The 23,653-nt window shown below is 43.1% G+C and overlaps 1 protein-coding gene across 2 annotated transcripts in view; it reads left to right on the top strand.

Moving 5' to 3' along the window:
• The window catches only part of PAPSS1 (3'-phosphoadenosine 5'-phosphosulfate synthase 1), a 41,124-nt gene extending 32,425 nt beyond the window's left edge, over positions 1-8,699 (top strand). For both annotated transcript variants that reach the window (XM_077300668.1, XM_077300667.1), the window contains exons 11-12: positions 4,325-4,554; positions 8,036-8,699. In XM_077300668.1, coding sequence (XP_077156783.1) covers positions 4,325-4,554; positions 8,036-8,174 — 369 coding nt within the window. In that variant the 3' untranslated portion in view covers positions 8,175-8,699. The remainder of the gene's footprint in view (positions 1-4,324; positions 4,555-8,035) is intronic.
• Positions 8,700-23,653: the final 14,954 nt, after the last annotated feature.

Genomic DNA, 23,653 nt, shown 5'->3' on the forward strand with positions numbered 1-23,653 from the left:
AAACCGCTTGCCAATTGTGTGTTTTCGCCGACTAATAAAAGGCAGCTCTTCCCTTTAATCATTTTCTGTAGGTCATTTAGAAGACATTGGTACCAGATTTGTTTCTGTAGCGCAAATGACTTGCAGAACAATAGGCAGCTGCTAAGCCATTATGGTTATCAGTGGTCTAAACATGGTTTTCCAGTCAGTAAATATTTAATGGGCATGTTTTGTAGATCTCAGTAACAAAATCGGTTTCTCAAAAATACAGTTTTTATGGGCTGCTGCCTAACATGATAAGAAACTATGTTTTTAGCCTGGTTGTTACCTGTATGATGGTAAAAGGTGTAGAGTAGATAACTTTGGTTGGGGAGGGAGGAGTAATCCTGATTGCTAATATAATTATGTGTGTCAGATTTGTTAACTATCCTTAAGCTTGTTGGAACTGTTATTTCTCAGGGAAAATGCTTAATTCACAATAGTTGCAAAATTGATTGCTTTGTGGCAATCTAGAACATATATTATTCTCAGAGAGCGAGAGAGAGTGAGAGTAAAATACCCAGAGCTGGCGTGGCAGAGCTGTCGATCTTTGTTTAAATGGGTTTATCCGACTGTGGTGCAAACATCTGTAAACTTGCAGTACTAAGTGGGAAACCACATGTGTCCAAAACACACCTTTCTCCCTAATCTGGTACATGTCATTTCTCTCTGTGGTCAAGGTGAAAATGTTTTCCACTTGTTTGCTCTGGCAACTGTTCAGTTAGCTCCTGGCTGCAAAATCCAAAAGCTGGTGTACAGAGGGCTTTTGTTGTTGAAACTTTCCCCCCTGAAATTCTTATGAATTGAGAGAGAGACAGAGTTTTAGATGTGGAATATCATGCTCCATATCTGACTTGTAACTGAATATTTAAAAAGGAGGACATAGCTGTATCCAAAACAACCCTTACAGCATGCAGGGTTGGGTTTTTAAAGCTTTGCTTACTATTCAGCTTTTTTTCTTTTATGGGTGATGCCCCAGCACTTGAAAATTAGTCTTCTAAAGATGTCTGCAGCAGCCAGAAAATGAAAGCAGATGAACGTAAATAAATGGCCACTCCCCCTTAAAATACCTGGCTGTAGGGCTCTGCCTGTTTCCTGGCTCCTGTTTCTATGGCCTGCTGCTGATGTGCCTCTGCCCAGTTTGCCTAAACCAGAAAAAGAAATCATGGGCAGTTGCACTGCTTGTACAAGCAGAAATTCTCTCTTCCTATTTGTTTTAGAACTGAGGTTAGCATCCAGTTTGCATCCCTCCTAAAGCTAACTAAAGTTAGCCCGGAATACATTGTGCCGATCTACTTTAAACATGGTTGCAAACTATAGGGAGGTACTTTGGAAATAACGGAAGAGGCCACCCCCCCGCCCCCTTTTAATCCCTTTGCAACTATAGAGCGTGGATTGTGTAATCTTTTTAAGCCTATGTGTATCTTTGGAATTCTGACAAGGTCAGGGGCATGTCCACAAAATGGCTGCCATCACATAATTGATGCATGATACAAAGCCCGCCTCAAAATGGCCACCGCAGATGACTTTCAGTCACCCAGTAAAGACCCTTTAGGGCAGGTATCAGGAAATGTTTTGGGGAACCCAAAGACACCATGTTGAGGTCCCCTGCTTTAGGGACCTCACCCCTGCTGTTGTTAATTGCATGCACTTTCATATGTACCACAGGCTAGTTGCATGATAAATCAGTGAGCCATTGTTGCTATTGTATTCATTTTAGAGACAGTGATTTGCCTTCTGATGGCTGCATACACAACTGATGCTTTAACATTCGGACGCTAACTAGATGAAATGCAAGAGATCGACAAATGTTAAATCCAGCATTTTTCATTTACCATGGAAACTCCCTGTATGGCTTGTGGGGGGGGGGGGTGTTGCAGGGGCTAACCCTGTTCTTTATAGCTTTTCTTTGTTAGAAATTGCTTTTCCACCAGTGGCTATTATAGACATTATATAGTGTAGAAAGGCTCATTAACTATAAATTCCTTACCAGGGCTAATAGCAGTGAGAAGGGGGAGACTTCTCGCCAGGAAACTGCTCAGAGGAAAAACACATGACAAAGGAATGAAAAGATTGTTGAAGAGGATGTGGGGAATGCATCAGTCTTCCCCATACAATGTGCTGGAAGTGCTATTTTCAGTGAAGCGTAAGTGAATAGAATGGGATTCTCTTGCGGATTAGTAAATGGTCAAACAGGACACCAAGGGCAGGAGTAAAGTGGTCCGTTCTCACAATGAAAGGAAGTCAGCAGTGGATCGCTTAAGGATCTGGATTGGGACTGATGGTGCTTAATTTGTCCTGGAATTGGGGGCGGATGGTGAAGTGGCCAACTTTACAAGGGATTGGAGACGTTTTCCATGTTGCAGCTTGACTACCATGTGGACCTTGCAGATCATACATAACCACATCCATTTTGCAGTTACTCCATTGATCAGTGACTGGATTCAGTTCAGGGTATTGGTTATTATGGGGAAATGAATTGCTTGATGAAAATGTTGATTGAGTGTGTAGGGATGGTGCCAACAGCATATACTGTACCAGGGATTACTAGGAAATGTATTGAAAATAAAATTGCCATTAATATAGAGACCTTGTATAGATCTGGGCACAGCTGCATTTAAAGTACTGCATTTATTTCTTGTCACTCCATCCCAAATAGGGTTAGATCTACACACAATGCATACCTTGATAGTTGCCTCTGATCAAGATGTCCATAGAGGATAGACCAACGTGACTGGACTTTGCCTGGGTTAAAATGTATTACTTGGTCAGTATAAGAAGCAAATAGAGTTCACACTTAGGATGTTTTTAAAATGTAGGGTGTTTGGATCTTAGACATGACAGTTTTATATGTTGGTACCCAACAAGCCCTGTAAGGATTACAATGACCTCTGTTCTAGCTCAAGTATCTGAGTGAAGGCCTGGAATAGGGGCCAGTGTGAGATGCACAGCTGAGAAGCAGTGTTGCACAAGATTCTGTGTGCTCATTTTTGGTGCTCCAGAACACTGCTTTTAGCCTTCGGGTTTAGGCTAAATCAAGTAGTGCACAATGTTTGCCATTTGGATAGAAAATGTTATAGGCCACATGAAGCCACGGCGGTTCTGGGCAGGAAAAATATGATGTAACCCTAATTGTGGGTATTCGGTACTTAATAAATAGGCCATCTCTTCAGAGTTTGTTGGAGAGTGTTTTTATTTTTGCTTTGTGCTGTCACTTACTGGAATTTCTGTGGTCTTTGAATGATGCTTGCAAGCCAGTGGAGAGGGGAGAGCTATTGGTTTTGCATAGATCTGATAGATACTCCCATTACAAATTCTGTATTTATTTTTTTTAAAACATGCTCAGGGGACATGGGATTGAACAAAATCAAGATCTTTTATTTGCTTCTAATAATTGGTAAGACTTTCCTACCACCGCAGAAGGAAGGAATGTTTTCCAAAACTCCTGCCCATGAAAAGCTGCCTGCTGGATCCCTAGCCAAGAGATGTTAGTCTAGTGGCCATTTTAGCCCATTTCACACATTTCTTATCTCCTGCTCCTTTGCCCTGTTCTGTTTCCCCCTTTATCATGTTGCTTGACATTTAAGCTAAGCAGAGTGAAAGCACCACAGTGTTTATACTGTGTGCTATTGCATCTTGAAGTCCCCATCTTGTCTGGGGCCATGGCTTCATGTTTTTAGAGTTGATTCATTAACCTGAGTTAAGAGTTTCTATGGCAGGGGTCCTCAGGTTGTAGAGACTTTTGGAATTTGGAGAACACCTAATGGGCATCACAACAAAATAGCGTCCCCCCAGGACAGAATTCAGTCCTAATGATGGGGTTTCTGAAGCTCTTCCTACTACACCAGTGAGGTGGATGAAAACCAGGACAGTTCTATGGTGCCCATGGGTGCCATATTGGGGATCATGGTTCTAAGGGTGATTGAGGGCCTGGTAACTCTGCTTCTGATGGTTATATGACCTTGGGTTGTAGAAAATGTGTTGTTTGTCTAGTTATTTATTATTTATCTTATGGCATGTGTGTAATATACTCAGGAGATCTTAACATTGTCTAGCTGCCAGGCAAGAGAAATGTTTGGAGGTGGTTTGCCATTGCCTGCCCCCACATCATGACCCTGGTGTTGCTTGGCAATCGCCCTTCCAAGGATTAGCCAGGGCTGACGCTGCTTAGCTTCCAAGATCTGACTGGATCACGCTTGCCTAGTCTGTCCAGGTCTTGTCCAGCAGTAGCAATGGCATTCTGCCTTTCTCCCCTAACTGCTTCTTCTTGTCTTCTGCTGACATTGCTTCTCCAATCTCATCCTAGGTTCAGTGGCATTGTAGGTCACGAATGGTCGCTGGAGCGAACTTCTACATTGTGGGCCGAGATCCTGCCGGCATGCCTCATCCAGAGTCTGGAAAAGATCTCTATGATCCAACCCATGGTGCCAAAGTGCTCACTATGGCGCCAGGCCTGATAACATTGGAAATTGTACCCTTCAGAGTGGCAGCTTATAACAAGAAAAAGAAATGCATGGATTACTATGACTCGGAACAGTAAGTTGTCAGTTTTAAAAACTGGTGAATGTCTGACATAATATTTTGGGTTTGGGATTTGGATTTCTACGCCAGTATGTCTCTGCATTTATTACTTCACTTTTAAGAATGTTCCTACTTCTTAGGGCCCATGGCAAATTCTAATCTGGGAACCTGCAGTGCCTGATTTACCATTCAGTTGGTTTCTTTCAGTGTGTCTTTCATGTTAAATTAAAAAAAAAACAACCCAAACTCAACTTGGATCTCTACTGCTCTGAGTTGTTTTGCCAACTTGGGTGGCCTTGGAGCGGTACCCAAGAGTGTTCCTGCATCTCTAATACAAAATTATTCCTGTACTGCTTGCCACGTTAATGTGATCATTTTGCAGTTTTTGTTTTTCAGCTACTTTATATGAAGATTTAGTTTGACAGGCTACATTTGATACCATCATGTGGTCTGACAACTTTCTGAATGCTTAGTGTGCTTTGATTACAGACATTTTCCGATCTGTAACGAGTATATACCTTCCTGCAGGCCTCCCATAAAAACATCTTACCTTATCACCAGGTATAACTGATCTTCTCATGTGGAGTGCTGGATGAGTATGTAGTGTTTCTGCATGGGGTTTGTAAGTGGAGCAGAGCTTTCATGGATTTTGGGAGTGGATCTAACCTCAGGAGAAGGTAACAAAAGACTGGTGGTAGAAACTAACCGTAGTGACTCTGCAGGGCTTTCAAGCAAGATATGAGATGAGATTTTAATTGGGCTGTCATTTCCCCCCATGTAGTCAGGTTTGTGGTTGTGAAGTTAGGGGGGAAAGCTTTAGAAGGTGCAGCTGAAGCATCATCATGGCAAAGCACACCCTACCTGCATAGGATGAGAAGACAAGAGCCCTTCCCCCAAGACATTAAAAAGAAACTCGTACAAGTTCTTATACTCAGTTTCTACATCTGAATGCAGATCAGTTGCACTAGTGTCAGCCAAAGCAGCACCAAATTGCACTGTGGTTGATTTATGCAAAACCCCTAATCTAAATGAGCCAGGGCGCTGTAATAGCTTAGAGCAGTGGTCCCCAATCTTTTTATCACTGGGGACCGGTCAATGCTTGACAATTTTACTGAGGCCCGGGGAGGGGTAGTCTTTTGCCAAGGGATGAAGCTTGGCTGCTTATCCATAATGGTTACGATTGAAAGACCACATGTTTCATTTTGCCTTTTAAAAAGAAGGGGAAAATGTGTGTATCTAACCATGTAGGGGTATACAGTGCTGCAAGGCAGGACTTGGCACATTGTATTGCCGTAGTGTTCTGGAATGGTACACATTCTTAAGTCTTTACTGGAAGGCTACTGTAACACTTAGCTACAGAGTGTTTTCTGAGAATGAACATGGTTAAGAAAGGAAATATGTCTTGTAAAAGACTAGAAAACTCTTTGTGAAAGCTAATAATTCTGTATCTTGACAGAATCTGGTGTATTTTCATACCACACAATGTCTGTCTAGAACGAGCAAGTACTTCTTTGCCGTATGTTTATCTGGAGTAAAGACAATTGTTGTATTGTTGGTACCAGAGAACGAAACTGGTTAACATAATGCATGCTCCTTATATGATGGCCATGATGAGAGGTAATGACTTGCACATGTGAGTCAGCTAACACTAGTTATGCAACACAGATGGAACTTTCATATCACCTCAAACACAGTATGGTTTGATCAGGGCATTTCGCATGTTCAGCTGTGGGATGTCAAGTGATGACCTCATGTGAGTTGCTTGCAAGAAATTGCTTTTTGTTGACTCCAGTCCAGTTAGAATCCAGGTTTCTTGAGTTCCATACAACTCGTCATCATCAGGTAGGATGAAAAACTCCTTTCTCAGAGGAAAGAGGCCAAACCAGTTACAAATAAAAATATTTTAGGAAGTTAGTGATGTAATCAGAAATCACTTGGCACGTGATACCATTAACCATCAGAAGATTAGAGGGGTGACTGAAGGCTTGATTCTAAGGCTATTTCAGCAATTTGATTTGTAATTTTTTAAAAAGTTAGTCCTACTTCTTATTTTTGAAACTCTCTATAAATGATGTTGAACTACAGCTATCCATTTTTATTCCAGAATTGGCTGTGTTCGATAGCAAAAAATAAACCTCTATATCTGGCTAAAAGAGTTTATTTACCAGTGCATGTGCAGAGTACCCAGCAGAACCAGTGCCACTGTGAAAACGCCAGTTCAACAAATCTAAGTAAGGGGGATTCCAAGCCCAGCATAGCTAGTGCATTTACAGAGTGCCAAACCAAGGTACTCGTGCCTAATAAAAGCTAGTGCCTTCCCTTAAATGCTTTTGTTTTTTACCTCCATTGAAAACAATGGAAGAGGGGGGCACCTTCTTTGGGCACTCTGTACATGCACTAGTTCTGCTGCACACTCTGTACATGTGCTATCTGTGCTGTGCTTGTACCTCCCCTCCTCCTTGCTTGGCTCTGCTGGACTGACATTGTCTTATTTGGGAGCCCATAAGATTGGACTGCCTGGTCGAATCTTTCTGAAACTTGGAAGATCTTTTGAAGAGAGGCACCAGAAGCTTCGCTAAAATTTTGGTGCCTCTACCACAAAAACAGCCCCCCCCCCAGAGCAAACAAGTGGAAAACAGCCCCCACAATAGATTCCCCATTGACTATAATGGTCTTATAGGATATAATGGAGCCCCCAAAATTTGGAATTTCCAAAAATATGAAATAAAATATTGAAATCGAAATACCATACTGGTATTTGAATCTGCCCCCCACCCCCCGGAATTCTAAATCTTTTGTGGTTCAATATATCCACTGGCAGGGGCTCATGGGAATTGTAGTCCATGGACATCTGGAGGGCCGCAGTTTGACTACCCCTGTCTTAGAGAGCATGCCGATTCTTTCTCAGCAGTTGATGGCCTTTTCTTTCTTTCTGTCTTTGCTTTATGTAAACTTTATATACTCAAAATAAAAATGGGCAAAAAATTCTTTCTCAGTGAGGCTGCTTTAATAATTCTACTTTTTAATAAAGTTTTCAAACAGTGTTCCTGGAGCAGACATTGAAACTATTAGCTTGTTAGTTCCTTGTTCTTCCTAAACTCTTATCTTAAAAATTGTCACTTTGTGGGCTACCTTCCAGTAGTCTTCTTTTGCGGATGCAAGATATAACTGTGGCAGGTGATGCAAGAGACTTTTGCCCAAGCCCTAAGGAACCACTGCATAGAAAGTAATGATCTAGTTGAACCAATGATCTGATTCTGTAGAAGGCACCTTCATGAGCGTTCAGTAGAGGCGGTGCCGATTGAGAACGTATTTCACTGTGTGTGGGTGGAGAAGGGCCGTCACGCTCCATGGAAGATGAGGATGAACCCCGTGTCCAGATTTCGGTGTTCTGACTTGTGACTCACTCCAAGAGCACTTCTGGAACAAAGCCACAAATGAAGTTGATTGCTTAACCCTCTTCCTAATCTAGTATTCTTCTCTCTCTTTTTTCCAGCCACGAAGATTTCGAATTTATTTCGGGGACCCGCATGCGCAAACTGGCCCGGGAAGGGCAGAATCCTCCAGAAGGTTTCATGGCTCCTAAAGCATGGACTGTACTGACAGAGTATTACAAATCCCTAGAAAAGGCTTAAGCTGCTTATTAATTGCAGATCAACTTTTGACAGTTGATTTACTAACAAGAAGGGGGACCACACAGTCACTGTTTGCGCTGCTTTGTAGTGTCGATCAGGAAGTTCTTTCCTAAAAACAACATCAGTCTTTTGCTTGTCTTATGGATTCGATTACATATTGGCACCTAACAAATTGCTGGTTTTAATATCTTCTCTTTTTATTACACTTATAATAGTCTAGCAGTAAGATTTTAAAATCTTGTCTTTTTTTATATTTTTAGGCCCCTCCCCGTCCAGCGTTTCTAACTGCTGTGGCTTTCTTTTACTCCTTATGCATTATTTAATGTAGTTTAGGCGTTTTGCTTTTTATAGTTTACAGGATGAATATAGCACTTGAATTTAAAAAAAAATTAGTGGTGCTAAATTTAATCAAAATATATTTCTAAATATGATGAAATCAAACTTCTGTCAGTGGTCTTTTGAAAATCTTGCATCGACTCTCAGAATGGATTTCACTGTATTGCAAATTAAATTTTCTGTATTGAATCTGTGTTGTGCTCGCATACTCTCTTTGCAATCAAGTATGACAAGAGCTGGGGGGAAATAGTATTGAATGTGACACATAATCCTTTTTTCCCCCTAAGTTTGCACAACGGTCTTGGAAAAAAACTTGGAGAAGACCAAGTGGCAGCAAGTCTGCTGCTCGCTATTAATTATTGCTCCTTCACGAATATAACCTTGTAAATTGCAGGACGTGTGACAGAGAAGGCTGTTGTAGAACATCACAGCAACATGCAGATCTCATGACTTGTCTGTTCATTCTGCTCATTTATTGCCTGCCTTTCTTTCTAAGACTCGAGGTGGATGACCAAGTACAAGAAGAGAAAAAGGTCCAATGAACAATGCAACAGGACTAGGAATAAAAAATGAAATGACAGTGTGAACAACAAACTGCCCAGACTGGCATAAAGCAAGAGAGGTAGAACGTGGGACAACACAATGCAGTACCCACTCTCCATTCTCAAAGGAAAGTGTCCTTGGGGAGCCAGCTTGGTGTAGGAGTGCCAACTTCTAATCTGGTGAGCAGAGTTTGATGCAGCCAAACTTGGGCTTGCCACAGCATTGATAAAGCTGTTCTGACCGAGCAGTAATGTCAGGGCTCTCTCAGCCTCACCACCCTCACAGGGTGTCTGTTGTGGGGAGAGCTAAGGGAAGGCAACTGTAGAGAAAAACGGCATATAAGAACCAACCCTCCTCCTTCCTTCTGGACCATTCTTACCCCTCTGCCTGACTACCAAATGAAATTTAGCCTGCCTACCAAATGTAGATTAGTTAGATCTGTCATATTTTCAGTAGCCACTTATGGCTGTGAAAGTTGGATGAAAAAATTGGATAAGAGAAGAATTGATTCATTTTAACTCTGGTGTTGCAGAAGGCTTCTGTGGATTCCATGGACAGGAAAAGTCGCAAACAAGGAAATGTTACAGTGCATAAAGTCTGATATATCACTGTTTGGCAAAACCACAAAACTCCAGTTCACTTACTTTGGTCATATCATGTGATTCAATTCAATGACGAAAGCAAGTATCCTAGGATTGGTCAGTGGAAAAAGGAAACCAGGCTGACAAAGAACACTGTGGTTGGACACAACCAAGGTGGATAGTGGCCAGAACATTGCACGGCTGAGGGAAGCAGTGCAGGATTGAGGATTGTGGCGACAGTTGTGCCATGGAATCGCCAAGAGTCAGACACGAATGAATGGTTGACAACAACAATTTAGTTGGGAAACAATCCCTTCCCTGGTCTGGATTTTGGCACAATGTCTAGTGGAGATGTTGTGATTATTAGATGCTCAAGAACGTATTTCTGTGTATTGATTTCTTATCCCTGTGCTTGTAGAAGATAGTAACAATGTTGCTATTTTTCAAAAACTTAAGTTTGGCTTTTTTGGTCAGACATTAGTAGTAACTTCTAATGGTAGAAGAGTCAGTTTTCATTAACTAGCAGCTACGTGTCATTTGCATATAACCCTGGAGGAGGGTTTGTACTGTAGTAGATGCAGATTTTCAAAGTTACTAGCTCAGTTCTACATCCAAATCCTTGTGATGAAACTCAGGTTATAAAGATGAACATAGCAGAAATCAATTGTATTTTTCAACCATTGATGTATAGGCATGATCAGAAATCCCGATCCCCCTCCTGCAGGGAGAAATTCCCCCTCCACCATAGTATTACCTATAATCTAGTCTCCAAAACTTTAAGGTGCTCTCAGATCCCTGTTTGCTTTTGCTGCAGTAGACTTAACATGACTACCATCTGGAATTATTTGCTTCTTTATTCGTACAACTTGATGCACAGTAACTGCCTATTTCAGCGACTTTAACAATGCGGAATAATTAATGCCACTGTCTTATGCAGTGTTACCGCAGCCTATGCAACTGATGGGATGGATCCAACCGGTTTTTCTGCTGGAGAGAAAGGGAGGGATATTCTGTTTGTGCACCAGAAACGCTGTGCTGTAGGGACTGTGGGACCTGCCTGAGTTAAAGACCAAGGCTTTGATAAGCAGATTATCTGGAGCAGTCTGAGTGAATAACTGTCTGGGTTCCAATCCAGTTTGTTTAGTCTGCCTAGAGATGGACTGCAAAAAATATCTAGTTTTTATCTCCATTGCCCAGTAAATCTTGTGGCATTTCTAGATAGCTGAAATGCTAAACCTTACAAAAATAAATAATTTTAAAATATGATTTAACAGAATAGAAGAAAAGGAAGTTTTTATACTCTGCTCTTCACCATCTTAAGGAGTCTCAAAGTGGCTTATGATCGCCTTCCCTTCCTCTCCCCACAACAGGCACATTGTGAGGTAGGAGAAGCTGAGAGAACTCTGACAGGATTATCAGGCCTGGGGCGAGCCCAAGGTCACCCAGCTGGCTACAGTGGAGGAGCAGGGAATCAAATTTAGCTCCGAAGATTAGAAGCTGCTGCTCTTAACCACTACACCACGCTGGTAACAATAAGCTCATTCTCCACGTTTTCACTTGTTTCACAGTAAAGACTCAGAGGTCAGGAGCATTCTTATCAGCTGATCACTGCTGCTGCAGACAAATTTGGGACAAATCCAATCAAAGCATCTATTATAATAGGGTTTTTAAATGTTTCAGAGCTATGTAATAATATTAACATTTGGTATAAGGAAGTTCAAATCTTGGCTAATGTGCATAAATATCTCATCTTCCCCTTCCCCATTTTCTGGAGCCTCATTCATAGTGAGGTTCTCAGATTTCTCAGTGAAGGTAGACTTTAAAAATACGAATCTTGAATGACTCCAGTGGGTTGTGGCTGAGATAGACCCTGAGCAAAAATGGAATGCTGTGCCATCCCCCAAAAATGTCCCATGGATGATCTGTTCTGTGACATTGCCACCAAGGTATATAATCTCTAGGAATGGGATAGCCTCCAATGCATTCCTCAGTCTTTTTGATTTTATTGTATGACAAGTCCAGGTGGGTAAGGGGGGGGACAAGCCTTCCAGAGGTGAGGTATGAAGCTTGCTCAGTCTGTTGTCCTTGAGGATCACATATTCATCCCAAGCAGTTTTCCAATAGAGGAAATTGCATTTCCAGTACAATCCAAGTATATGAACTGCTGGCTTGGGGAGGGGAACTTGGTAAAATCTGGGAGGGCCAGTGGTCCTCCTGCAGTTGAGGCTTCCCAAGGTGCAGCAGCAGGGTGTGGACAAGGCCTTTGAGCTCCTTTGAGCTCACCAGTAACATCACAAGGCAAAAGTGGGTATAAATTATGGTGAAAGGACCCATACTACAGGTATTTGTAAGCTGCTTTGGGACTCCAGGTAGTGAAAACCAGGGTAAAGCAAACTAGATCTTCCAGCATAGTGCTACTAAAACTTTAGCTGGTATCGACAAATTATTTATACGCTCCTTGCCCTTTCTATATTAATTCAAAAGCTAATTGGATTATGTCAGTCCTTACTACGAAGAATTTCTGTTATAACCTGCCACATTTCTTCCCAAAATATTTGGCCAAAAACACCAGCTATAGATGAAAATTGCAACATTCTACCCCCACCCACCATCTCCAGCCAAACGGAGGAGTGTGACGTTCATATGAAACTGCTGCTGCTTTTGCATAAGGCTTCATACCTTGGTTGCTTGACCAGTTGATCCGCAGAGCTGCTAGGCACTCCAAATTGCCTAGGGCAGGGGTAGTCAACCTGTGGTCCTCCAGATGTCCATGGACTACAATTCCCAGGAGCCCCTGCCAGCATTTGCCCCTCCTGGGAATTGTAGTCCATGGACATCTGGAGGACCACAGGTTGACTACCCCTGCCCTAGGGCAAGGGAGTGCCCTGGCAGAATAGTGTGCTAAAACCCTATCTGGGCTTGCAAGTCTCCCTACCTGGGAAACACTCAAGGGTGCATTTCTCTGTGAATATTCTAACTTGTATGAATGGAGCGTTTCCAATGGGTGTGGTGTCAGCTGCCCCCATAAGCATCCGGCAAGGGACTTGGTCGTGGAATCCAGCATGCTGGGCCAGTGCCCAAGCTCATGCGATGGGAACAATTGAGGCAGGTGTGGACTCCTGTGCCAGGGCACTCCTGCTTACCTGTCAGTTGTCTTGGCAGGTTCTATAGGGAAATCTCTGGAGCAGGAGTAGTCAAACTGTGGCCCTCCAGATGTCCATGGACTACAATTCCCAATCTCCTGATATTTATGGTATGGGAGAGCAGAGCGTTCTATTCAGAGATGTTCTGAATAGGGAGGAAGTGGAGGGGGAACCTATAAAGATTTTAACGAAAGCAGGAATACCAGATCTCAGCAATGATGGCTTCCCACCCCAAACTGACAAGGCTCAGGTCTCAGTCTTTGGAAGTAATCATAAAAAGAACTCTAGAATCATAGAATCATAGAGTTTGAAGGGACCTCATGGGTCATCTAGTCCAACCCCCTGCACTATGCAGGACACTCACATCCCAATCGCTCATCTACTGTAACCTGCCACCCCTTTGTCTTCACAGAATCAGCCTCTCCGTCAGATGGCTATCTAGCCTCTGTTTAAAAAATTCCAAAGATGGAGAACCCACCACCTCCCGAGGAAGCCTGTTCCACTGAGAAACCACTCTAACTGTCAGGAACTTCTGGATGTTTAGATGGAATTTCTTTTGAATTAATTTCATGGCATTAATTCTGGTCTGTCCCTCTGGGGCAAGAGAGAACAATTCTGCTCCATCCTCCATATGGCACCCTTTTAAATACTCTGTATGAAGTAAACCTGGGAGTTGCTTCATGGAGAAGGAGGAAGGAAAGCAGGCTCTTTCTCAGGGCCAGCTGGAGGACCACAAGATCTCACTGACCTTACCGAAAGAGCGGAATAGCAGCATCGCTGGGCAGGAGCCAAGTTGGTGAGATTCAGGAGCGCTCTGTTTTCCTCCCATACAATATTCCCCTGCAGCATGGGATGAGGAGAGCGGAAGACACTTGCTTTCCTAGCCTAGTGCAGGTGGCCAAGCTAGTATTCCCCATTAGTCATGTAGGCAGCCTTGCCTCTAGAAACCGCTAGCAATTAACAAAGAGGAAGCTGAAAGTACAGTTGCCCTGACCTGGATGTCCTAGGATGGCCTCAGATCTTGGAAGCTAAGTATCGTCACCAGGGAATACCAGGGTTGCTATGCAGAGGCAGGCAATGGTCAACCAGCTCCAAATGTCTCTCGTCTTGGGGTCGCCATAAATCAGTTGTGACTTGACAGCACTTTACACCACCAAGTGCAGCTCCAGGCAGCTACTACACTGAAATCCACGGATTTAGGCTAGGGAATACTGCGTAGGATTGCACTTTTAGCTCATTTCTCCCTTATTGTGCAGGAAACAGCATGGTGTAGTGGTTAAGATAAGCAGCCTCTAATCTGAAGAACTGGGTTTGATTCCCCACTCCTCCACGTGCAGCAGCTGGGTGACCCTGGACTAGTCACAGTTCTCTGAGCTCTCTTGGCCTCACTACTTCACAGGGGGCCTGTTGTGGGGAGAGGAAGGAAAGGCAAGGGGAAGGAAAGGGGAGAGGAAGGAAAGGCAAAAGCAGGATATAAAACCCAACTCCTCCTCCTCCTGCATCCCCCCCCCCCCCCGGTTTGACCAGGCCTTTTATCAACACAGGGGAAACACCTCTTAATTTTAGACAGGAGAACCACATGCTTGCTCTAAATTCCCTGAAGCCTTGGAACCTTTATTTGTTCCTAACAGAAATCATTCTGACAAATGGAACATTACTTCCCCCCTCCCCCCATAGAGACAAAGGAGTAATAGAACATGCTGCTGATTTTGAAGACCAAGCTGCAGCAAAAGGGAGATAATGCCCCCTCCCTCCAAAAAACTGGAATTAATGAGGTGGATGGAGTTTAGTAGATCTTGGGGGTTAGGAGTTGAATAAGTGCTATAAAACCATTACAGTTCATCAAGGGGAGATCTATTCCAGATGATGCTTTCTTCTCTAACCCACTTGAAGTTACATCAATCATTCCTGTGGGGTCAAAAAGGGGAACAGAGGATAGGTGTATGCCCCTTTGCAGAATGGAGACTCCAAGTGGTTTATTTATAAGGGGATATAAATGTGTGTTCAAAATCTGAGGCACTGAACTCAGATGGGGAAATTGCCCTTCTAATGAAGATTAAGGATGCCGTCTTGGATCTGGGATGCTCACAAAGAGAGCTTAAACCTCAGCTCACTCAATAAATACTAGCAGACATGAAACTGTTGCCTAAAGTTAATTAGAGCACAATCCTGGAGTCATCTCAAAGTGCCACCAATAAAACAGTACTGAAAAACTGCGAGAGATGTCTTTTTCTGCATTCCAATTTTACATCCCTTGATTAACATAAGAGATGGCTTGCAAAAGCATTAAAGGCAAACCTTCTGGTTAAAAAAAATCACAAAATGAGTCTTATGGTACGATGATAAGTAAATAAGTAAACAGTTTGAGCAAACTTCATAACTCATCTCTAGAAAGCTTAGCTCCCCTTTGCCTACCTAGACTTGTGCAATCCAAATTATTGAGAGAAATAGATTTAGGGCTATCCAACTGGGAACTAGCTCTGAACAGAGTCAATATGAGGCAACTGGTAATGAGATAACTTAATTATCCGCGAGTGGTGGCAGCCTCCATACAGAATGGGCAGTCACCTTGGAAAGGAAGGCTTATAAAATCCAATTCCCTGTCATCCACTGTGAATTTCTCTCCCATCACTCATATATTCTATTTGTGTTTGCTTAAAGCAGTGGTCCCCAATGTTTTTTGGGCTGGGGACTGGGGGGGAGAGGGAGGCATGGGCACCAGCATGCCTACGCCTGCAAACCAGCATGTACGCCTCCCTCCCCTCCCCTCCCCTCCGCGGCACAGTGCTTGCCACCTCTGGGTGATTGCTCCCGGTGCAGCAAGCGCGCCCCGCGGGTGGGGGGGAGGGAGGCGCCCCTGATGGCGTGCTGGCATCAAGGCCTCCACGGCCCGGTAACGGGTCGCGGCCCGGTGGTTGGGAAACACAGGCTTAAAGGACGCCCAGCTACTTGGATGCTAATCATTAGCCATGTCAAAATGCACACAAATCCAGCCCCCCTTCCCCTGTCTATTTCAACTTTAACTTTTTTTTGATTAAGTGACTGGAATATTGCCCAAAGATCTTAAGAAAATAACTTTTGGTTTGGTGATTCTTTTCATTTTTTTGATACTGCATTTGATTTGTGTATGTGTCGAAATGATAAAATTCCCATTAAATGCTATAATATGAAGAAGTAACATGTCGTCGTCATCCGTCCTCCCCCCCCTCCCCCACTCCCATATGAATTGTGCTGAACAAGCAGGATTGAAATACTTCTCCTCCAATCAAACTCCGACCAGACCTGCTATTCTTTTGCAACACTCCGCTATTCCTTTCACTCTGCTCTTCCTTTTACTCTGATCTCTTGCCCAAGTTGGAAAGCAGGGGCTGAAGAGCGTTTAATTATGGGGCGAGAAGATTTCTTTTAAGAAGGCAGCTCTAGATTGCATTCTCAATGCTACAGAACATTTGTTAATGCGTATCCTTTTTATTTCGTTCCTTTGTTTGCTTTGTGAAAGGTAACCAGCTGCTATCATGAACTGTCCTGTGAGAACATATAATTCAATAGAATGCTCCTACTTGTAACGTAAAAAATATTGATGCTGACTCTAAGATTGGGTAAATAAACAAGGATCTCAAAAGGCAAATGGTGACCATTTCATATTATCTTTCAGGGCAGCTGGCCCACCATGATGGATCACTAGTGTTCAGTGGAGACGGAGGGTGTGTGCATGTTTGTGTGGGCCTGTGTGCATGAAAGAGAATGTTTGCACTCCTCAGGACAAACTTGCTCAAGGGGGCATATACTAGAAGAAGAGGAAACAAAGTTGATGTTTCTTTCAGTCACCCTCACATAGTTGACTAGGTGGTGCCCAATCTGAATGAAGATACACAGTGAAAGGACCATCTTAATACAAGTTAAGGACCATCTTAATACGAAACTTGTATAAAGGTACTCTGAATCTGAATCTACACGTTTCGTTTTCAGGACACTGGGGTGAAAGTTTTATCTCACAGCATTACTAGATTATGAAATTTCCTGGATGTGGTAAGGTAGTTAACATCAGCTTGCTGTGTACTTATTTTATGTTCAACATCCAGTTTACAAATTTGCTTTCTGCAGGTGGGCTGGATCCTCCCAATGTTTTTTGCTCATTCATACCCAGTTTGCCTCATCATGGGGTACTTGTGGATTGTAAACTAAACATGAGCAGGCAGTGTGATGCAGCGGTAAAAAAGGCAAATGCCATTTTGGGCTGTATCAACAGGGGCATCACATCAAAATCACAAGATGTCATAGTCCCATTGTATACGGCACTGGTCAGACCACACCTGGAGTACTGTGTGCAGTTCTGGAGGCCTCACTTCAATAAGGACGTAGATAAAATTGAAAGGGTACAGAGGAGAGCGACGAGGATGATCTGGGGCCAAGGGACCAAGCCCTATGAAGATAGGTTGAGGGACTTGGGAATGTTCAGCCTGGAGAAAAGGAGGTTGAGAGGGGACATGATAGCCCTCTTTAAGTATTTGAAAGGTTGTCACTTGGAGGAGGGCAGGATGCTGTTTCTGTTGGCTGCAGAGGAGAGGACACGGAGTAATGGGTTTAAACTTCAAGTACAATGATATAGGATAGATATCAGGAAAAGGTTTTTCACAGTCAGAGTAGTTCAGCAGTGGAATAGGCTGCCTAAGGAGGTGGTGAGCTCCCCCTCATTGGAAGTCTTCAAGCAAAGGTTGGATACACACTTTTCTTGGATGCTTTAGGATGCTTAGGGCTGATCCTGCGTTGAGCGGGGAGTTGGACTAGATGGCCTGTATGGCCCCTTCCAACTATGATTCTATGATCATCATGATCCATGTTCCTTGTGGCTTTTCTCCATGTGTTTTTTACAAACCTCAGCATAACTTGACAAGCATAACTTGTCAAAAGGGGACCATTCCATCTCTTTCGCTGGTAGAGCCAAGCCCAGAGTGTTATATTTGGTATTGGTATATTATTAATAACATTTTCTACATTACAAAAGCCACAGCTTTTTCAACGCGAAAGAACAGAGGGTTGGCCTGGCACGAGGTGTAGAGTAAAATCCCCCACACATCCATCCGGCTGTTGACATGGGCTCGAGGTGGTCCTGGTTCCCCTCCCTCCCAGCCAGAAGGGTGAGTGCCCCTCAAAGCTCTCCCCAGGGAGGAGGTTGGTTAATGGTTGCACGGCATCCACCTCATTCAACCATCCCTTCCTCCTGGCTCCGAGCCCCTGACCTTCCCAGATGGGTAAGGCTGCACTTGGTGTCAGCCGATCTCTTACAGAGACCCCCTAACTCAGTGTCCCAGTATGCAGCCTGGTCCCTGAGCAAATTATTCAACCTCATGCCCCCTATTCCGCAGCTGTGACTAATGTAAGCATAACATAAGCAAAAACAACAGGGTGGGTGGGAAGTTGTCCAGAGCTCACTCCTAATTGCGCCTAAATTAGGCATCCTGGAGCCTGCCCTGTCACACCGCTGCACGTGAGCATGCCAGCAGGCATGCCCACGCCTGGCTGGGTCGGACGTGGCCACGTCTTGCTGCCCGCCCACATGCTGCTCCAACTGCAGCCTTTGGTAAGTCGCAGCCACCATTTAAAGAGGCCAACATCTTCTTGAATGATTGCAGCATCTTATATATTGAACTCCTTCTCAAAGGCCTTTTTACTTTTTTAATATACAGCGCAAACTATCTCAGTGAAAGGTAATAATTTCTGAACGTCCTGTTAACACATACATTGCGAACAGTCCCAATAAAATGTAATAAGGTTTGGATGAGGAAAGTATAACCATTTCCAAATGTCCTGATAAGAAATGAACTGATGGTCTGCTGGTTTATTAAGTCGCCATTTTGATATCTTCAGAATGATGTTTTCTGCTGCAGGCCCGTTGGCGCCTGGCCTTGTACAGTTGTTGTGAATGGCTGCTTTTATCAGCCAACTGCGGGAGAAAAAAGAAAGTTGCTATCACAGCTGTACATGAGAAGCTGGATCACAAATTCATGATTTATCACCTGTTGCTGAAGAAGTGACTGGCAGGCCACCAATTAGTCAGGACTTTCGGAAATTACTAGAATTGTTTGCACTGTATATATCAGGAGTAGTCAAACTGCGGCCCTCCAGATGTCCATGGACTACAATTCCCAGGAGCCCCTGCCAGCAAATGCTGGCAGGGGCTCCTGGGAATTGTAGTCCATGGACATCTGGAGGGCCGCAGTTTGACTACCCCTGGTATATATGGATTGTCTGCCCCTTACATAATGACAATTATTTGATACTATATTTATCTTAAGAGCCTCTTGTGGCGCAGAGTGGTAAGGCAGCAGTCTGAAAGCTCTGTCCATGAGGTTGGGAGTTCGATCCCAGCAGCCGGCTCAAGGTTGACTCAGCCTTCCATCCTTCCGAGGTCAGTAAAATGAGTACCCAGCTTGCTGGGGGGTAAACGGTAATGACTGGGGAAGGCACTGGCAAACCACCCTGTATTGAGTCTGCCATGAAAATGCTAGAGGGCGTCACCCCAAGGGTCAGTCATGACCCGGTGCTTGCACAGGGGATACCTTTACCTTTACCTTTATATTTATCTTAAATACACCTAGTATAAATCCCTCCTGAAAAAAGTGACATTATAGGTCTTTTTAAACTGGTATTTTCCTGTGTAATTAATATAATGGGGACATACAGTGCTTTAAAAACCATTAATGTCCTCAGGCGGGGGCAACAGCATGTTCATTGTAAACCTGCAATCCTGTGCAGATTGGACTTTTTTTTTTTCCATTGCAGAACTCAGGGCAGCATCCATAGCAGCCTTAGTAGTCTCTCAGCCAGGCCCTGGTCAAACCCAGCCCTGCTTAGCTTCAATCAGGTGGCTGTGCCTTTGAACTCACTTTTTAGAACGATTAGGCTGAGTTTAGATTTGACCTGGATAGTCCAGGGCAGCCTGATATTGTCAGATCTTAGAAGCTAAGCAAAGTCAACCCTGGTTAGTATTTGTTTGGGAGTTCCTAGTCCCTTGCTGGTGATCAGGGGCTATGGGAGACCCCAAGGAATGCCAGGCAACAGCAAACCACCTCTGAATGTCTTTTGCCTTGAAAACTCTACAGGGTTTTCTTAAGTCAGCTGAGTTTAATGGGAATAGCCATGTTTGTTAGAAGCGATTATGTATGTGAGAATCAGAGATCAATCTGATTTTAGTGTTTTTAGTGCTATCTAATGTTCAATTTTATTTAATTAGAAAAGTTATATAAATAATAATACAATAAGCTACTTTAATAATTCAAGATAATTCAATTTATAAAAGTTAATTTTTAAAAATGCTTGGCTTGTAGAAAAGTGGTGGTGAAATCAGACTGCGGGAAGCTATCCTGCACGAGATCTGGAGACCTTTCCAAATATGTTCAAAGCAGACGATACTAAACAAGATGTTCAGATTACAATAACACAACGAGGAAATGACAATTACTAATCCAAATTTCAAAGACCAAAATTCAACATAAACCCAGGAAAGACGCAAAAGGGGAAAGAGGGCCATATCTGGATCTTTGCCCCACTTTTGAGGTCTCTGTGTTGGGTGCCAAATTATCCAGTTTCTAGATCCTGCTATACACCAATGACTCTTTCAGGAATGTGTGGAAGAGTTTATTGCTTCCTAGGAGAATTAGCCTCTTCAACCCTAGAGTGCTGACAGAAGTGTTAAAATGTAGTTCTGAGACCACAGACTACACGAGAAGTCTGGAAACTGAATCATAACAAAACAGTGAGGATATAAGCAGATAGTTTGTCGTTTCTCATTTTGAAATTCAAAGTACAACAGAGGGCTTAACCAGAAACGATGGGAAGGCGGCATCTTCTCATGGGGTCTCTGAATCTCATCTGTTTTCTTTTGTCAAAAACCAAGTGTTTACTTCTGTTGGCATTGCAGATCAGTAGAGCAGTACGCAAAACCAGCTGGACTCCATTCTGCGGCCCTTTAGTCAGGGCCAAAGCAAGCACTTTCCAATTGGAAAAAGGACTGGAGGATTAAATAGTTCCGTTTCCTAGACACCAAGGCTGAAAAATGGGTTGAAACAATATTGCCCAACCATTCCGATAGCCAGCAAAGAAAAACAGTTCTAAAAGACCCAGCGTGTTCGTAACAGTTTAATAATAGCTGTTTGATGACACCTTCTGCTGTTCAGTCACTAAATATTTATATGTAATGTAATGCAATGAATAGTAGAATATTATGTAATTTGGAATGGCAGACTGGAATGAATTTCTTAGATCTGCGGACAGGGGAGGTAACACTACACAGCCAATCGCCCTACTTCAAAGAAGATGCTGAAAAGCCACTTGAGAGGAGAAAGATGGAGCTAATGACAGGTTCTCAGTTAATTGTTTTAAGCATTCCACAATTAAGGACACATTTGCCTATCAATCCCCTCTTTTGACATATTTATTTCCTTCACTATGTTCTCTCCCCCCAGAATTAAACTCAACAAATGGTAACCATCCATCCATCCATCCATTCATCCTTCCATCCATCCATCCATCCATCCATTCATTCATGTTTACATTTATATACTGCTGCTCCCAGCAAGCTTGCTTTAAATAAGATCATATCATATTAATAATCCCCTTAAAAACAATCCCCAGCATCATACAAAATGGCGGTATACAGTTTAACCTAAAAAAGAAAATCTCTCCCCATGTTCTGGGGCATCGGTCTTGGTGCAGATTAAATTGTGACTGGCAGATAAGAATGAAGTAGGGCTTCTGGTGAAGTCTGGCATTGCACCCAGGAGCTGGGTGGAGGAGGACCTGATCACACACCCCAGGATCCCCCTCCCGGCCTCAACCAAATGCCTGGTGGAAGATCTCCGTTTTGCAGGCCTTGTGGAACTCAGAGAGTCCTGACAGGGCCCACAGTTCATCTGGGAGCAAATTCCACCAGGTAGGGTGGTATAAATTAAACTTGTTATTCCTGTTTGGTCCTTGAATTGGTTAAACATCTTCATCATGCTGTTGGCTAATGGACTGCTTCACCTCCACCTATATGTATAGACTGAGAACTTCCATTTCATTGCATCTGAAGGAGTGTACTTGCCCATGAAAGCATATACCTTGAATCAAACTTGGTTGATCTTAAAGGTGCCACTGGACTCAGACTTTGATCTGCTGCTTCAGGCCAACATGGCTACCCACTTGAATCTAGATATTTAATTGCATCATTTGTCACCTGCCTTCACCCCGAGACTCAAGACAGATTACAAAACAGAAACAGGAATTAAATCATGCAGCATAAGCCATCCAAATAAACAACGGCTTAGTATTACTGAATTAGAAAACCATGCAGCCAAAAAAATGTCTTAGGTTTGACCTCCCATAAACAATGTAGAGAGCGGATTAAAAAAATTGAAGACATTAAAAACAAGGCTATCCATCCAGTCAACAATTGCAACAGACTACAAACCTCCCTTCTAGACTGTTCCAATACATTGCAGTTCTATCCCCTTTAGAAAAAGGTGCATCATGCATTTCCTGCTTAAAGCATTTGCCTGGAGAGCGACCTTGGTCACGTGAACTTTGGCAGTAGGACTCCAGTGGAAATTTCTTGCTTGCTTTTCCATGAGATTCACCACCCCTGACTTATATCATTGCACCTTTGGGAGCCAGCATAGTTAAAGTGTTGGACCAGGCTCTGGGAAGCTCAGATTCAAATCCCTGTTCTGCCATGGAAGCTTGCTGGAGTCTAGGCCTGACCTACCTCATGGGGTTGTCATGGTATGAAACCTCCCTTGAAGTGGACATCCTTGGAAAAGCTTTGTGTGAACACAACAGCAAAGATGCAGCTCTTCTAGATGGAGTTCTATGATTGACAAGGGCTTTCCTGTTAGGCTTGGGATGATAAAGACATTTTAATTGCTTTGGGCTTTCATTACTCTTCAGACTTTCACAAGGCCTGTTTTGAATTCAAAGATGGTTTTTATTTTCTTTGAATAATGTGTATTACAGCATGGTCATGGTTTGAATTAGCTTTTGAGTTGATGCTGAATATACTTTGCAACCATCTATTGTTAACTCTTCTTTCTTTTTAGATACTGTATGTTCTCCTGGCAAAGTTCAAGATAAACGTTTTATGAAATGGAACTCATGTGCCATTACTGAAGGGAAGAATGTGAGGGAAATGGACTGATTCCTATGTGCAGCTCTCTGCATATATGTGCCCACATGCATTTGGGCATGCGTGTGCTTTATTTTTGGTTTGAGATGCAATTAGGAGGTAGAGATAATGAAGATTTAATTGTGGAACTTTCCCTATGTGAATAGTGGTGTTGAGATTAGCTGTGCTGGAAGTAGATGTAATCCTTCTCAAAGAAAACAATGCTGGAGAAAAAAAAAGAGGATGAAAAGAATAAGTATGGTAAGGACTATTACTAGCAATGCCCACCCATTCCATCTTGCTTCATGCTGCCTTCTACCCACCAACGCTAATTTATCTCAGCCGCTTGGATTAGCTGTAGTATGTTATGAGTCTTCTTCTATTTTGACTACATTTTCTGTTTAGAGCCCCCTTGATATCTGGAAGTCATGATCTTATGGCATCCCTTTTGTCCTACTCCAGCTTCTTTTGGCTAGAACTCTGAACTTTGATTCCAAGGAACTATGCATCACAGAAAGCATTCCTAGTAGGGTTCCATTTATCAAAACACAGTGAAAGAGTTTGGCTAACTATGTAGTTGCTTCAAACATAGCAAGATCTGCTTCAGCGCTGTTGCCTAAGTCTATGGAAACTAGATGGCACATTGATGAATCAGTAGACCATCACTCAATGTGCTCACAGTTTCCCATTCCCATTGGGGCAATTGAGAAAATAAACTTTCATCTGTTCAACAGA

Source organism: Paroedura picta, chromosome 10 (genome assembly GCF_049243985.1).
Source record: "Paroedura picta isolate Pp20150507F chromosome 10, Ppicta_v3.0, whole genome shotgun sequence".
Classification (NCBI taxonomy): Eukaryota; Metazoa; Chordata; class Lepidosauria; order Squamata; family Gekkonidae; genus Paroedura; species Paroedura picta.